Source organism: Daktulosphaira vitifoliae, unplaced genomic scaffold, assembly GCF_025091365.1.
Source record: "Daktulosphaira vitifoliae isolate Bord-2020 unplaced genomic scaffold, ASM2509136v1 Scaffold_5, whole genome shotgun sequence".
Lineage (NCBI taxonomy): Eukaryota > Metazoa > Arthropoda > Insecta > Hemiptera > Phylloxeridae > Daktulosphaira > Daktulosphaira vitifoliae.
The window spans coordinates 15,564,232-15,582,465 of record NW_026099576.1 but is presented as its reverse complement, the minus strand read 5'-3'; the positions used below and the strand labels follow the sequence as shown (position 1 = coordinate 15,582,465).

Sequence of the window (18,234 nt, the reverse complement as noted above, 5' to 3'; positions counted from 1 at the left end):
GATATTTCCCCCATTTGCGGGGAACGAGGGAAAATTTTTAAATTTTTAAGGGTAATGTCTTCAACTAGATACAATTTGTGATCTTTTGACGTATTGTTAAAAGAAATCGGTCCAGTGAGAGCTGAGAAAAAGTAGTGACAGACACAAAAAAAAAAAATAAATAAAAAAAAAAATAAACACATCATGGTAAAATTAATACCTTCTCAGCTTCGCATCGAAGCTAAAAATGATTGTTAGTTTTTTTTTAATTAACAATGAATTTTTATAATCAAATTTTATAATACTGAGCGTATTATAAAATTGAGTAGATCTTTTTAACCACTTTTTTAGCTTTGATGCGAAGCGGAGACTTCGATGTTATTTTAGTTAAAGTAAATCATTAAAATTAATTAAGTTCTCAATATTTCAATTATAGAATCTTTTAAACAAACAACAAAAGTTCCTAGGAAATTATTACTATTACTTCTATTTAAGTTATCTATTACCATAAAAATGCAAAAAAATATTGAGCTTTTCTGATAAATTTACAATAAATAGTAATTATAAAACTTTCTGACTGCATATTGATCTTAACGATACAATTTTTTTAATTGTCATAAAATTTTCTATTTAATTATGTCAATGTCAAACTTACCAATTGAGCTAAAAGTTATGGTAAAATAAATTTTTTTTTTTTTTTATAAACATTTACAACAATCAACTTTAAACGATTAACAAAATTGGTTAAATATGTCATTTTCCTTATTTTTAACTTATTAATAATCAAATTAATATTAAATATTATATCAAATCAGTATTAATTTAAAACAATTTTTTTTGTTCTTAATTATTTTTTTTTATATGTAAAAACTATTTTTTAATAATATTAAAACTTAGAAGTTATAGAAAAAGTCTAATTGCACATTTTAAAACATCGCGAAAAGTTGATTTAGAATAGTATATTTTTGTTTCTGATGGAAGTTCCTTGTAGTCCAGTGTATAAAACTTATAACTTTGTTAATTGTTATAACTTTATCAAAAATGACCAAATCAGTATATTTTTTTTTATTTAGATGCATGTCTTTATCTATCATTTGGTTTTTTTTATAAATCTAACCCTTTACCTGCCCACAAGAGGGATTCAAAATATTAACTTTTTTTTTTTTAGTTAAAGTAAATCATTAAAATTAATTCAGTTCTGGATATTTCAATAGTAGAATCTTTTTAAATATCAAAAATTACTTAGAAATGATTACTATGATTTCTATTTAAGTGTTCTATTACGATAAAAATGCAAAAAATAATGAGTTTTTCTGATAAATTTACAATAAATAATAATTATAAAACTTTCTGACTGCATATTAATCTTAAAAATAACATTGTTTTAATTCTCATAAAATTTTCTATTTAATGATTCATTCTAGTCAACGAAGGAGTAATTTTGCAGAATAGCAGAAAAAATTCCCAACAAACTTTTTTTTTTTTTGTTTTAATTAGGCAATTGGTGGATTATTCCAAAAGCAACATCAACTCTTATTTCTTTAATTATATCATGATTAGTAGTTCTTTGATTTTAAAATATAATATTTGAATATATACTAATTATAATTATTAAATTTAGTATGAAATTGATATTTAATATTGTAATTTAAACGGAGAAATTATAAAAATAATAAAGAAGTTATATTTTGCTTTACTTTTACGTGTATAAAAATTTAAAGGGCTTGATACAATAATTTTCAATAAAAACTGTTTGTTACTATAAAAAAATGCACTGGACTACAAGGAACTTTCATCAGAAGCAAAAATATACTTTTCTAAATCAACTTTTCGCGTTGTTTTCAAATCTGCAAGTAGACTATTTCTATCACTTCTAATTTTTTATATTATTACTAATTATATATATAAAATAATAATTAAAAGAAAAAAAAATTTGTTTTCAAATTATTACTGATTTGATTTTTAATATGTTAAAAATAATCAGTCCAAATTTTCAATTTTAACCTATTTTTTTGGTTCTTTAAAGTTGATGAAAAATTTTTGATAAAGATTTATGAAAGTTTATAGTAAAATAAATTGAATATATTACCATAACTTTTAGCTCAATTACAAGTTTAAAATTGACATCTAGGCCAGTCAACAAAGGAAAAATTGCGGAAAAAATTTTGTTTTTTTAAAAGTTGAATTAAAATATGTATAATGACATACTAATAGTCCTCAAGATTGGAATTGAGCTTTTTTTTTAAATCCTCGCAAAAGTTCAAAAATATGAGCTTTCTTAATTTTCTCAAAAAAAAATATTTAACTTACAAAAAAAAGTTTCGCACAAAAGTTGTTTAAAAGACAATTATAAATAAAAATATAATCTTATATTTTTTCATTTAAACAAATATTTTTCGAGTTACATTACATTTAATATGAGTAATAAAATTTATATTCCATTTTTTTCATTTTACGGTTACTTTTTATCATGTTATACTTACATTAGACACAATGTTATAAATGCATATGTGTGTATGTGTGAGTTTATTTATTTATTGTATCATTAAAGTGTAGTGTATATTGAGATACAAGCGATAGAGTAGGTAATTGATTTGACGCTTTTTTTTTTTTCCACACCGCCAGCATGTTGTGGACCGCCCTGGAACTACCGTGAGGTATTGCTTCAGGGCAATTGATTGGACGCTATATTGTTTAAACCCAACTAAACGCTAAATTGTACATTCCGAAACAACAATCATATTATGTCAATTGCCACCGGAATTTCTGGTAATATTTTTCTTTTTCTTTGCCTTAATCCCAACTACTTGGGGTCGGCCACCCTTATCCTAAGCTTCCACTTGACACGATCTCCTACATCTTCTACGCTCACATCAGCTGTCCTCAAATCGCATTCAATAGCATCCCTCCGTCTCTTTTTTGGTCTTCCTCTACCTCTTCTTCCTTCAACATTCATTTTAATAACTGTTCTTACAGCTTTCGATTCTTCTTTCCTCATACCATGACTAAACAATCTAAGTCTATTTTCTGTCATCTTATCCACGATTGACGCAACACCTATACTTCCTCTTATATGCTCGTTCCTTATCCTATCTTCTCTAGTCACTCCACTCATCCAACTAAGCATTCTCATCTCTGCTACACTTATTCTCTGCTCTACTTTCTTATCAACCGCCCAACACTATTAACCATACATCATAGCTGGCCTCACAATTTCATACTAAATTTAAAAACTATAATTAGTATTTATTCATATATTATATTTTAAAATCAAAGAACTACTAATCAGGATATAATTAAAGAAATAAGAGTTCATGTTGCTTTTAAAATATTTCACCAATTTCTCTAAAGGAAACACTATCTACAGATTTGCATCGAAGCGTTTCTTATGATAGTGATTTTAATCACTGTCAGATATCATCTATACTTGTTCCATTTATGCCTCGTCCACACTGTGCCTCGACCCCACTGTGCTACTGTTTTTTTTTTGTATATTATTATTGCGATAAAAGGGATTACGGCGTTCATTCGTTCGTTCCTCCTCCACTTTTCCCTGATCCTCCGCTTGTCTGTTTTGACTAACTTGATATACACTTTTCCTATTCGCGTCCTCCCCACCTAACAGCGTAGTAGCTTCTAGAAAAGTTTTTGACGGCATACTCACTAACATAGCCTGTATATAGCCAGGGAAATGACGCGCTATTATAACAATTGCTTCTGCCTCTGTTAATTTTGGTGAATCAAAATATTTAACTTTTTGCATCCACTGTGCAAAATACTCTCTATAAGATGGTATATTTTTTACCCTTTCACTACTAGAGAACTGGCTCCATAAACTTAACTGTATACCACGCGACCAGTATTCATCAATAAATAACTGTTTAAAATTGTCATAGTCATTACACAAATAATTAATCATAGAAAACCAATTACCAGCGTTCCCTTTTAAACTATCTTCAACTAAAAGTAATTTATCCTCCGGCTTAATATTTTTTCTCTCAAAATACTTTTCTAAACGTTTGAGATATGCCAAAGGATGTGTATCACGAGAATTTCCAAAAAATTTTGGCAAATTAATTTCTACGAGACTATTTGTTTTTTCTGGATTATAAACCGTATTTATTCTATTTAAAGTGTCAATATATGCCTGTTCTAATCTAACTACATGACTACCTAACGTATTGACTTCTTCTCTTACTCTCTCTTCACAATCAGTTATTTTATCATTTAATTCAATATTCTGTTGTTCGATAACTTCAACTCTTTTTTCATATTTTTTGTCCAAATCACTAATTACTTCCTTAAACATTTCTCTTATTGCTTCTAATGTAATTGCCATATTGTTATTTTACTTTTTCTTAAGTACAATTTATTCTCAGGTGTAAAAAATAGGTGCCAGCTCGTCGAGCAACACACGTTGGGCGCCAATGAAACGTTTGTTCTCTTTAAATATGAAAAATACAACACAAATTTTTCGACTAACCGATTTGTTCTGATTTATTTTTATATAAAGATGAATATATACATATATTAATTAACTAACTACTATATCAGTCTTATTTTAGAAACTATTTAATTTGGGGTGAAGTAGAAGTATAACCCTCTGGATCACGGTTGGTAACGAGTAATTACGAACACCGTTGCNTGGTAACGAGTAGTTACGAACACCGTTGCAAAAAGGTTAAAGGGATTTTTACAAAAAGACAGTTATCTCGATCACGGTTGATAACACGGAGATTATGATCACCGTTGAAGATGAACTGTATTATATAAGTGGTGGAATCTAACCCTTTGGATCACGGTTGGTAAAACGTTTATTACGAGCACCGTTGCAAAGGATTAAAGAGGAATACTTAGGAAAAACTAGCAATCTTGATCACGGTTGATAACACGATGGTTATAATCACCGTTGAAGATTATGACTAGCCTTTAAAAAAAAGAATATATAACTTTGATCACGGTTGGTAACGCTTAGTTACGAACACCGTTGAAAATTATATAAGTAATAAGAGTTAAGGAAAAATAAAGAAAACTTACTCGATGGAAAAATGAAATGATGAATTATTAAATGAAGACTAGTTGGCATTGAATACTGCAATCACTAGTTAAACGACGCGTATAAAAGAAGAACTTAAAAAAAAACTATTAGAATTTTTAGAGAATAATTATACAAGTAGTGACGGTGTACTTTATGCTACCCGTCACCACCGGAGTAGTGTAGAACACAATTGCCCACATATTATTTATTTTTAAAAAACCCTCCAAAAACAAAAGAATATTCTAATTTCCTATTTTCGAGTTCTCGTTAAGACTGGTATATAAAATAATCATTACAATAAATATAATAAATAATAAAAAAAATAATAAATAAATACTTTAATTTACATTTTTTGAATAAGGGTTGTCAAACAGCGCTGTCCAGCGGACTTTCTTGCGACTGTCAACCAATGATAAAGCCGTAGCGTAACGCTACAACTTGTAGAAAGACAATTTTGTTTGCAAAAAAAAAATTATGTTTATTACTATTGTATTATATTCATATACGAGAACAAAATATTAAACTATCATTCCTAATAAAATACATTAAGATGTGTTGTTAAATAAATTATCGAATCTTTTTTTTTAATAATATTGAAACTATTGAGTATGATGTATTCATTACCTAAAATAAAATTAATAGAATTAATTAATTTATTGTTGGAAATTTAAACTTAAACAACAGGCTAATTATAAGGAACTTAGACTCACTCTTGAAAACATTTCTAAGTTAAAAACCTTGGTCGGTGTTACTTTCATTGTAAAATTATTTGCATTATTTAATTTCATTGTTAGTAGTAATATTTTTTGAAATTCTAAGTTTTGTTCAGTCCAGTTGCAACTGTACATAAAAAAATTCATTTTATTTTTCTGAAAAATAAAAAATAATTTTCATATTTTTAAATATTTAACGTGATAGAATGTTTTAACGTATTATGTTTAAATAATTAAGACAAATTAAATTTTACTTGATTTTCTAGGTATCCATAAAAGAAACACCAGACAAATAAGTTCATAATAACTCCAATAGTTGTAAAAAATAATTTCAAAAGAACAACTAATAGTAATATATCATTATTCAGAAAATTCTGGTAAAAAAAAAAATAATAATAAAAATAAGTAAATAAATTATTACTTTAATTTTTGTGATTAAAAAGATGTCATTAGACTTAATTTGTAGTGAATTGAAGAGTTTAAGATAGAAATTTGTCATCCTTGATCATTTTTAAATTTTGTGTCAATCACCGATTTTGTTGTATCTTAAACCAAGCCAACGGTTGTTATATACGGATGCGAGAAATTAAGGTTGGATTTTATTTATTTACTATACGTCATGGTAATTATGAATTATTTCATTAAATGCCAGAAGCAATAAGGGAGAAGAATAGCAATAAGCAATAAGAAGCTAATAAGGAAGCTAAGACAGTGGCCAATGTTTTGGTCAGAGATAAGATCAGCCGTTATAATGTGTCCCAAAAAATACACCGTTACTTCCACAATCTGACGGAATGGTTGAGTGATTTTACAGAATATTAGAAAAGTCTATGGCTTAAATAGTGTGCATACATCAGGCTAATTGGTATTATCATATGATTGTGATACTAATACCGTATTGGTCAGTTAATTACGATATATTCATCAGCATGTACTTTTTTACGAATAAGAGTTCAAACTATCAGGACATTAATTTTAAAATTACTCCTCTTGTGCTTAGACCTGTGACAGACTGGATGTGGATAAAATTTCTATACCCCCGAGAGAAACACATGAACTACCGTTCAAGTTGACCAGCTGGCATCAAACACTTTATTTTTTAGATCTACTCTGTCTCTTGCTACTTTATTTCCTTTCACTTGTTGTACCTGTATATATTCAAAGTGAGATAATCTGTCTACGTTCTGTTCAGGATTCCTCATACTTTTTTACAAAATTTTACACCGGTTGTCGATCTGACACAACCTCATTAGTTGTCTCTTACAACTAGCAAAGGGACCGTGGAAGTATTCTTATCTTCTTCCACAGGGATTAAGTTATAAAATATAACAAATAATTTATTTTGCAATTTTATTTTTTAAATATTAATAAATTAATATTTATATAAATATAAATATTATAACATTTTCATAAATTTTATAAATCTGAACACAACTTACCATGACACACGTGAATATCAAGCCAATAATCAAATTATAAGTGATTCCTAATTGAAGTATTGCAATAGGTTTGAATATATCATAGAAATTTTTTATAACCCTAAGAAATAAACAAATTTAATATACAGAATGAAACAAATCTAATTGACAACCCTTATAACTTTTGACCTATATAACTTTTTATAATTTTTATTTTTAATTGATTTTACACTATATGTTGTATTATTGTTCGCAATTACAAAAAATTTATTTGTTTTTTGAAGATATAAAGATAAGCTTACGTTTTGAAGAAATATTATGATACCAAGAACTTTTTTTCTTCTTCTTCTTCCTTGCCTTAATCACAACTACTTGGGGTCGGCCACCCTTATCCCAAACTTCAACTTGACACGATCTTCCACATCATCTACGCTCACATCAGCTGTCTCAAATCGCATTCAATAACATCCCTCTATCTCTTTTTTGGTCTTCCTCTACCTCTTATTCCTTCAACATTCATTTCTATAAATGTTCTTACAGCATCCTATTCTTCTCTCCTCATAACATGACCAAACCATCTAATTCTATTATCTCTCATCTTATCCACGATTGATGCTACACTTATACTCCCTCTTATATGTTCGTTCCTTATTCTATCTTTTTTAGTTACTCCACTTATCCATTTAAGTATTCTCATCTGTGCTACACTCATTATCTGCTCTACTTTTTTATCAACCGCCCAACACTCTAAACCATACATCATAGCTGGCCTTCTTACAGTCTTATAGAATTTACCTTTCAGCCTCATTGGAATTCTTTTATCGCATAAGACGCCAGACACTTCTCTCCACTTCAACCACTCGCACTTAAATCTGTGTCTTACATCCTCGTCAATACCACCACTCTTTTGCACAACTAACCCTAAATATTTAAAACTCTCCACCTCTCCAATCACGTTCTCGCCTATTGTCACTGACCTCCTCATTTCACCTACCTCGTGTTCTCCTTTGTCAAACTCGTACTCTATATACTCTGTTTTACTTCTACTTATTCTTAAACTTTTTTCTTCAAGAGTTGATCTGCATACCTCTAGCCTTTGATTAATTTCCTCCTATTAACACTATATCGTCAGCAAACAACATGCACCACGGTACTTCTCCTTGTATTTCTCTAGTAATTTCATCCATCACTATAGAGAATAAGTAAGGGCTTAAAGCAGAAACTTGGTACACTCCTACTCTTACCCGAAAACCTTTTGATACTTCTCCTACGCTTTTTACCCTGGTACAAGTGCCATCATACATATCTTCTATTATATTAATGAACCTTTTCGGGACTACTTTTCTCATTAATACCCACTCTAAAACCTCTCTCGGTACTCTGTCATACGCTTTCTCCAAATCTATAAATACTATACACAACTTTTTCTTCTTTTCCCTAAACTTTTCTATTAGTTGCCTCACACAGAATACTGGCTCCATTGTTGACTTACCAGGCATAAATCCAAACTGGTTTTTAGATACCGATGTCTCATTACTTACTCTTTCTTAACTATTACTTTTTCCCAAATTTTCATACTATGACTCATAAGCTTTATGCCTCTATAATTTCCACACTCCTGTATGTCTCCTTTACCTTAAAATATCGGCACCATAATACTATTTCTCCATTCATTTGGTATTTTTCCTTCTAATAAGATTTTATTTAAAAGTTCCTTCAACCACCTTATGCCAACATCGCCTAATATTTTCCATATTTCTACTGATACTTCATCTGGTCCTACTGCTTTATTCTTTTTCATTGATGTCATATCCTCCCATACCTCTTTCTCACTAATTAAATCTACCAGTTCCTCATTCCACGAGATATACTCTAATGTCTTTTTTGAGTACTCCTCATTCAATAATTTTTCAAAATACTCTTTTCACCTTTTTTTAACACCATCATCACTCGAGAGTACCTTTTTATCAACATTTTTTACACCTTATATAATAATAATCTTTAGACCTTTTCTCTCTTATCTTTGCAAATCTATAGATTTCTTTCTTGCCTTCCTTTGTTCCTAGCCTATATTACAACTCATCATACCTTTTAAATTTTGCCTTACTTACTGCACACTTGGCTTCTTTGCACAAGCGTTTATATTCCATCCAGTCTTCTCTCCTTTTGCTCTTCTGTCATACTTTGAATTGCTTTATCTTACTTTCTATGATTTTTTGAACGTCCTCATCCCACCACCAGGTTTACATTATTAGGTTTGGTATTATGATTAACTCTTATATTAATTTAGTCGTTACATACTATAGTATATTGAAGTTTGTTCAATTTTGAATTTTGAATTTTTTAATAATATTATATTATAAGATTTAAGATATTCATATCTATAAAAAGCTCGTTCAAACATTAATAATTTCCATGGAAAATAAATCGCGTACTATCGCCTATATATAACGTTATAAGATAGTGATTACTTCTGTCGATTACATAACATGGACTAACGTTTGATACCATAGAAAAATCGTAAAATTCATAATTTATCAAACTCCAAAATACTGTAGTATGTAACAACTGAATTAATATAAGAGTTTTTGGCATCAAAATATTTCTTCAAATCATCTCTATAAAATAGTTATCTTTATATCTTTAACAAAAATTTAAAAAAAAGACTATTTTAAAAATGTAAAATAGATCATAAGTTAGAAGAGTTGTTAGTTAGATCTGTTCCACTCTGTATATTGATTATTAAAGTAATAGCAATATTTTCCAGTTTTTAACTAAAATTAATTTTTATATTATGGTAAAAATAAATACTTATAACTTATGATCTACTAAGTTATATTATGGGTTAAAATTTGCATAACACGAATTTTAAATTATATTATTTATGGAAAATGCCAGTTTAATATAAATTTTAGCTACTTTCGTTGGATATCACATTTATTTCATGGAGAACATACAAAAAAAGAAAATAAATAATCATTAGAATATAATTTTTACTGTATAATCATTCTGAGTAAAAATGTTTTGAACTAACTTAATAGAATAAAAATAAATATTCGATCCCGTAAAATGATTATTTTTCAAGCGAAACCAATTACAAATAATATTTTAAGACATAATAATCATGAGTTAATTTAATATTAAAACTTACATATTAACTTTTTTATGATCCAAAATAATATGTTTAAAATTGTCAATTGTTGACATTTTAATCATTTTCTTTGTATCTGGAATAAATGAAAATATAAGTATTGTATAAGTTATGTTTTTATTTTACTTTAACTAAATTACTGAAATCTATAATTTTGAGTCGATTAAATGTAATACTTTCATTTTTAATTAATTCTAAAAATTATTTTCATTTTCATTAAATACTTGATTAATGTAGTAAATTAATTCCTAACAACAACAATACTAAAACACAATTATTATTAAAAGTTGGATAAAACTAATTGATATTTAACTTAAAGAAAAAATTAATTTAAAGACTATACAGAATGAATACGCACATATATATATTTAAAACTTGTTTAGCTTCATGCGAAGCTGAGAAGGTATTAATTTTACTATGATCTGTTTTTTTTTTTTATATTATTTTCATCTAACACCCAAATAAATAAAAAAATTGTTATTAAATATCTTTTTATAGTTATTTTACTTCTTATTGTACAAATAGTATAATTGAAATTAAGAAACATATACAAGGTGTGTTCAGAAAATAACGGGAACTTTTTTGAAAAAAAATATTTATTTATTCGTCTACATTAATGTTCTCCCCTTCAAAAAAATCCCCATTAGATGTTATGCGCTTGTGCCAACATTTATTCCAATCCTCTAATCACTTCTCAAACTTCTTTGGGGTAACTTTCAGCTCATTCAGAGATACGCATTTAATGTAATCTATTCTTGTAAAACGACGGCCCTTTAAGGTTCTCTTTATTTTTGGAAATAGAAAAAAAATCACATGATGACATGTCTGGCGAATATGGAGGCTGAGGCATCTTTTCAGTATTGTTTTTGGCCAACAATTCTCGAGCAAGCAATGTAGTGTGATCAGGTGCATTATCGTGATGCAAAAGTCATGAATTGTTTTGCCACAAATCTGGTCGTTTTTTCGGATTGCTACATGCAAAAACGGCGTTTAACTTGTAAGTAGTACTCCTTATTGACTGTTTGACCTCGTGGCAAGAATTCATGATGGACTATGGCATTAAAATCGAATAATACAGTGAGCATAACCTTCACGTTCGATCGCACTCGTCGAGCCTTTTTCGATCCAGAATGCCTCCACTGAGATGATTGAGGCTTAGTTTCGACGTTGTATCCATAAACTCATTTTTCGTCATTTGTTGTAACACGTTTAAATAATTCTATATCGTCGTTGACTTCATTAAGTGACTCCTAAGCGACTTCCACTCGCCGCTGTATTTTTTCAAAAATCAACAATTTTGCTATTATGCGTTTCATACCCAAAATATTCGAAAAAATTTTATGGCATGAGCCAATCGATATTTCAACATCATCAACGACTCCTCTGATTGTGATTAGGCAATCTTTTATAACCATTTCTTTCACTTTTTCAACGTTTTCATCGATTGTTAATGTTCTGGGACGACCGGGTCTTTCGTCAACTTTGACGTCTTCACGGCCATCTTGGATACACTTATACCACTCGTAAACCTTTGTTTTATTCATAGCAGACTCATCATAGACCTTTGTTAACATTTCACACACTTTGTTACACTTCATTTCATTTTTTAGGTAAAATTTGATACAAGTCCTTTGATCCATTTTTTTAACAAACGAAAATCGCCGAGCTCATAAAACACGTCTAACCTTAGCGGCTGTCACTGACAAAGTAAAAAATGAATCCAGCTGAAAATTTGATCATACTTCTGGGACATGGGTATCAATATTATGAAAAAAAATTTGATAATTGGACATTCAAAAACCCGCGATAATTAAAAATTCCCGTTATTTTCTGAACACACCTCGTATATACACAGTGCGATTTATTACATGAATATTTAATTAAATAACCTACCTCCCCCATTTTTTCATTAAATAATGAAAATAAATAAATAACAAATTTAAAGTAAGAAAAAAATATGTTGGTGTAACTATCAAAAGTAAAATTTGCCTATTATAACTTTTTTATCATTAAATAGCGTAACATATAAATAAAATGTTGACTGCTCGATAACCTTTTGAATTATTACTTTTTGATATATTAACATTTGATGATTTAAAAAATGTGGAGAGCGGGACAGTGATTAGCCATGTTCTATTTTTACCATAACGTTAATGTTGAACATACTGCTCCCCTATAACTAAAAATTATAAAATCTCAAAAAGTAATAATACAATAGTAGTTATAGACATTTAAAATTTTTTGTAGACCATATTTTTTTTCACATATTTTGAAAAGATATCATGAATTATCACATTGTCATTTAATAATCGCTACCTGTGTTTTTTATTTGATAACCAAGGGATTCAAATTCCAATGCAATAGATTCAAGCTGACTAGTTAATATCATACATAGTTCTATCACAGCGACGTCACGAATGATAATATCTAAAATTACTTGTGTCACAATAATTGTTTCTATGATATAAATTATCCAGTAAAAATGCTTATAATTATCGAAAGAAAAGTAAACTAGAAAAATATTGACTACATTGTTTCGATAGACTATCCAATTTCCATTACGATTTCTCATCGAGTATTTTTTAATGATAAATGGACTAGAAACCCAAAAAAACAATGAAGTGAACCAAATAACTGCATATACATTACATATTATGAAGCACTTTTTTTTGCAATTTTGAATTATTTCTTGATTATAATTTTTGTACNAAATGTGGAGAGCGGGACAGTGATTAGCCATGTTCTATTTTTACCATAACGTTAATGTTGACAAAAAATTTGTTTTCATCACATCGAATAATTCCCAGAATTCTTTGTATTTTTGAGCAAATCTTAAGGCATTGAATATTGTGATAATGCTACTGAGTACTGATAAAAGAAATTGAACAAAAGTGTAAAAATCACTTATATAGAAGTAAAAACCTATGAAGCAACCAGCCATTTTATTTAATTCCAAGAATATAAAAATTGGATAAGTTGTGCAATAGTTAAAATTGTATTTTCCTATTTTCAATCCAGACTCTTTCATTGGAATTAGCATTTGATACATTTTGAAAAGCTTCAAGATATGATAGTTAATGATGTAGTGTTTTTCTTTTTGGTTTTCCATTTTAAATTATTGTATAAAATTATCTAAAAATAAAAACAATAGTAAATAATAATTAATTTTTTTGTAAAATAATTCTGAATTAAATAGAAACTTCGTATGGCCCTCTTCTTCTTACTAGAGGAAATTCAATTATACTAAATAAATGCACCGTAAACTACATTACATACATACAGCATTTGTAAAATATTTAGGTTTTTACCATATTTTAGGTAAATATTATATCACAAATATGTTACAAGTTTTTAAAAATGGTTGTTAACTAAATTTTTCAAAACTTTCAAATATTAATATTGAATAACGTTAATATCGCTAAAACTCTTAAATTCGCTAATTAATCATATATATATATATATATGATATGTCAAAGTCTTATCACTAATGGTTTTGTTACCATATTGTTACTAACTTCAGTACACTATTTCCGGAGACTTTAACGCTAGTCCATTATATACACATTTCTCATTACCTGGTGACTACCTCTCGCTCATCCATAATGCCTACCAACTCAGCCAAAACTTCACCACCCCTCACCCGTTCAACTTCTTCGTCGTCTTCAATCACATCAACAAACTTTAAATCTACCGATGAGCTTTTTAAAGCTATAACCCAGATCCAACAGTCACAAGATAAACTATTGGCGAACCATAAAGCTCTTAGTAAAGAAATAAAAGACGGTTTAAGCTCACTTACTTCTCGATTTGACACTCTCACTATAGAAATTAGAGACCTTCGTGGTAAGGTTGAAATTCTGGAATCTAAAGTTCTAACTCTGGAAACAAACACTCCTAAAACCGCTCCTCTCTCCTCGGTTACCGAAGTGATTCAAGAACTTAATGATCGCGAGCGGTGCAAAAATAATATTATTACTTATGGTATACCTGAGTCTACTTCATCAGACCTCTCTAATAAAATAAATGATGATAAAATGTTATTATCGGATATTTTTGCTAAATTTTCCCTCGAAAACACAAAAGAATTCAAACCAATTCGTCTAGGTAAACCTTCCAATAAAGGGCCTCGTCCTGTTAAAGTAATTTTTGAATCGCATGAATCTGCCTCATCAATACTAACGGCTTATCGGGAGGCCAAAACAAAATCCTTAAATCTTCTTCCTCTTACAAGCTTGGTTCGTGACAAAACTACCTTGGAGCGTCAATTACTTCGTGCATGTCATCTTGAGATGGAACAACGACAAGCTGCAGGTGAGACTAACTTAACAATATCTTATTCAAATGGCGTACCAAGTGTTCGTTCAAAAAACATATTCAGAGGACATCAACGTCCTCGAAGCTAGGTGATAAAAGGGACTCGTTTAACCTTCTCGGATATTATCAAAACTGCCGTGGTCTGCGTACCAAACTCACAAATTTTAAATGTAATACATCTTGTTTTGATTATATATTCATTGTACTCACAGAAACTTGGCTTAATAGTAATTTTTTCTCCCCTGAATTAGGTTTAGTTAATTATAATATCTACAGATTTGATAGATCACCTACAACAAGCTCTTTCGAAAGAGGTGGCGGTGTTCTTATTGCCATACGCAAAGACATTCCTTCCTTCCCTCTCTCTATTACAGAAAATAGTATTGAACAACTATTCATCCATTTTAACATTAACTCAAATAATTTTATACTCTGCGGTGTTTATTTCCCTCCTCAATCTCCAATTGAATTATACAAAACTCATCTTAACTCAGTTGAATCCATATCACAACAATATCCATCCTACTCCTTAATCTTCTGTGGTGATTATAATCTCCCATTCATTTCATGGACTAATGACAATCATGGACTCTATTACTCCTCAACTTCCTTATCACAGTACTTATGTGTGCCTGAAACTTTTTCTTTTCACGGTTTTTACCAAAACAATAATATACCAAATGCGCAAAGAAATATTCTAGATTTAATTTTCACTAACTCTAAATTTGCATCTGTCGACCTTGCTCCTATATCTGCCGTCCCTCCAGATACCTTTCATCCACCATTGGTTTATTCCCTCAACCTGCCATCAAAATTACTAACAAATATTACTACTTCTTCTTACTTTGATTTCAATAAAACAAATTTTACTGGTGTCATCCAGTTCCTAAATTCTTTTAATTGGGAACTCACGTTTCAATCACTAGATATGAATGACGCTATGGACACTTTCCTAGATGCCTTACACTTTTCTATCCTTACTTTTGTTCCCAAAAAAATTGTTAATTACTCCACCTTTCCTCCCTGGTTCAATCCGGAACTCAGAAAACTTGTTTTCTTGAAAAAATCAGCCCATGCTAAGTATAAACTTACCTCATCACTTACGGATTATACAAATTTCTCTCTTTTGCGAGCTCGCTACAAATTTATGTCTAAACTTTGCTACCGTGACTACATTTCCCGTACAGAATCATCTCTTTTAACTAACCCTCGTTCATTTTGGTCTTTTGTGCGCCGAACCCACTCACCTCAAACATCACCTACGCGTGTGGTATTTAATAACATTTCTAGCACTTTGCCTAATGAAATAGCTAATATTTTTTCTGACTATTTTTCTACCATAGAAACCCCTTCTCTAAAATCTTCATCTTTCCCAACACATTTTCTTCCCACATTCTCCTTCTTACCTTCTAAAATTGAATTCACTATCAATGATGTAAGTAAATTCCTATTTTCTCTCCGTAATAACAAAACTATTGGTCCTGATGGAATACAAGGCCACTTTCTATCTATCCTAAGTGATGTTATTGCCTGGCCTCTATTCCTGTTATGCCGTAAATCTTTTGAATCCGGACTCTTCCCCTCCTCGCTTAAGCTAGGCTCAATTTCCCCGATCCTTAAATCTGGTGACCCGTCTCAAGTAAGTAACTACCGTCCAATAACAACACTCTCTCATATATCCAAATTATTTGAAACTATTGTTATAAATGCTATCCGTCCTATACTTAATAATATTTTATGTGATGAGCAACATGGATTTCGGCCTGGACGCTCCACAATAACTTGTAACCTCATACTCTCATCCTATATATATGATTCCTTCAGTCAACAAAGTCAAGTTGACGTAATTTACATGGATTTCTCAAAAGCATTTGATAAAGTAGACCACAGAATTTTAATACACACTCTAGATACTCTAGGTATTGGAGATCCTCTTCTTGCCTGGTTTCATTCTTATTTATCTAATCGTCAATACTATGTTTCTACTTCCAATTCAACCTCAAATACCTTCTATAGATCTTCTGGCGTACCCCAAGGTGCAATTCTTTCTCCTCTTCTATTTGCCCTTTTCATAAATTCCGCTCCATCAATCCTCCATAATGCAAAATTACTAATATTTGCTGACGACATGAAACTTTTCCTCCGTATCAAATCCATATCCGACTGCCATCTACTACAAAAAGATCTACTGCGATTTACAAACTGGAGTGAATCCCTCGGCCTTTCTCTTAATATTAAAAAATGTTCTATCATGTCATTCTTCCGACGTAGTCCTCATATCGTTTTTCCTTATTCCGTAAATAACATTCCTTTAATTCGTTCCTCTGAGTCAATACGTGATCTTGGATTTATTTTCACACATAATCTTTCTCCTAACAAACATATTCAGCATATTACTTGTAAAGCTCTTAAACTCCTAGGTTTCATCTCCCGTATCACTCAAGAATTTAAACTATCCAACTCTCTCAAAACTCTTTACACCTCCCTTATTCGCCCTATCCTTGAATACGGCTCTGTTCTTTGGGATCCCCAAACAGCTGTCGCAAGGGCTTCAATTGAAAGGGTTCAAAGAAAATTTTTAAACCTTATTGCATATCGCCTAAATATTCCCCATAATCCTCATGATTACTCACCTGTCCTTTTATCCCTACATCTCTCCAGTCTTTCTGATCGACGACATAATTCTAACCTCTCCTTCCTAAACAACCTCTTATCCAACAAAATAGATTCCAACCAGCTTCTCAGCCTTTTAAAATTTAAAATTCCTCTTCGTACCACCCGCTCTAATACTACCTTTCTCATTCCCCCTACTCCTTCTCATTTCCTAGATTCCGCCCCAATGACTCGTCTCATGCGTTTGGCCAATAATGATCCAGCTTTTAGTTCGTATTAATTAAGCCTCGTTTTTGTTTGTGCTTTTTAATTTTAATGATTCATATATATTAAAAAAAAAAAAAAAAAAAAAATGTTTATTTGCTAATGTATTTTGATTGTTACTAAGAATGATAATGTATTACTAATATATTTATGAAGATTGTAATTAATTTTGGGCTTTGCCTGTAATAATGTTAAAATAAAATAAAATAAAAATAAAATATATATATATATATAAAAATCATCTTTAATACTTTTAGCCATAGACCTATAAAGTTATCAACAGTGCTGACCACAACACCCATGGTTCTCAGGGACAATATTGAAAAGAGAAAACATTCTTATCTTTTAATATGGAGTGCAAGAGAAAAATATAGTTTGGGCGTATCGATGCAGCCGGTTCGGACGTGTCCGCACATCGTTAACAGTTTTTATCTTACGACGGACATCCGTCTCGCCTTGATATTAATTATCATACGTCTCTTAGCTCTAAAAATTGACAACCACTTCACTTAACTTTTTTTTTGTTTTCTGTTCATTATAAGTTTTTAAACATTACCGATGTGCATTATATAATCTGTCGGGTTTTTTGCGTTTTAAGTTCACCATCTATGGTTAATATATTTATATAATTTGATCGCTTAGTCATTAGTCATTTGTCACTCTCATAATTTTCCTCTAATCTTGATAAGTTCTTAATGTATTTTATTTTTTCTTATTTATTAAATTATATGATTAACATTGTAG

At 29.9% G+C, this 18,234-nt stretch overlaps 2 protein-coding genes across 3 annotated transcripts; both read right to left on the bottom strand.

The window, feature by feature from the left end:
• Positions 1 to 3,463: 3,463 nt before the first annotated feature.
• Positions 3,464 to 4,586, bottom strand: LOC126908200 (uncharacterized; the record flags this gene model as incomplete). Its single annotated transcript, XM_050690111.1, has 1 exon — positions 3,464 to 4,586. A coding segment is annotated over exon 1 (855 nt), but the record flags the coding sequence as incomplete, so codon positions are not given.
• A 74-nt stretch (positions 4,587 to 4,660) lies between these two features.
• LOC126908570 (odorant receptor 46a-like) lies at positions 4,661 to 13,003 on the bottom strand. 2 transcript variants are annotated; one of them, XM_050690760.1, is made up of 6 exons: positions 12,616 to 13,003; positions 10,300 to 10,375; positions 7,170 to 7,269; positions 5,985 to 6,104; positions 5,728 to 5,886; positions 4,661 to 5,641 (listed from the first exon to the last, which is right to left on the bottom strand). In XM_050690760.1, the coding sequence occupies exons 1-6, from the start codon at positions 12,869 to 12,871 to the stop codon at positions 5,585 to 5,587; spliced, it is 768 nt and encodes a 255-aa protein (XP_050546717.1). In that variant the 5' UTR covers positions 12,872 to 13,003; the 3' UTR covers positions 4,661 to 5,584. The 2 variants fall into 2 exon arrangements, with proteins under 2 accessions (XP_050546717.1, XP_050546718.1); XM_050690761.1 differs by lacking the exon at positions 5,985 to 6,104.
• Positions 13,004 to 18,234: the final 5,231 nt, after the last annotated feature.

Bases quoted from the DNA above. Each gene is read 5' to 3' on its own strand.
- LOC126908570 (XM_050690760.1), bottom strand. From the start codon at position 12,871: ATGAGAAATCGTAATGGAAATTGGATAGTCTATCGAAACAATGTAGTC. The intron at 10,376-12,615 runs GTAGCGATTATT...CATTTATTCCAG, and splicing joins TTATCAAATAAAAAACACAG to ATACAAAGAAAATGATTAAA. The intron at 5,642-5,727 runs GTGAGTCTAAGT...ATTTTATTTTAG, and splicing joins ACTTAGAAATGTTTTCAAGA to GTAATGAATACATCATACTC.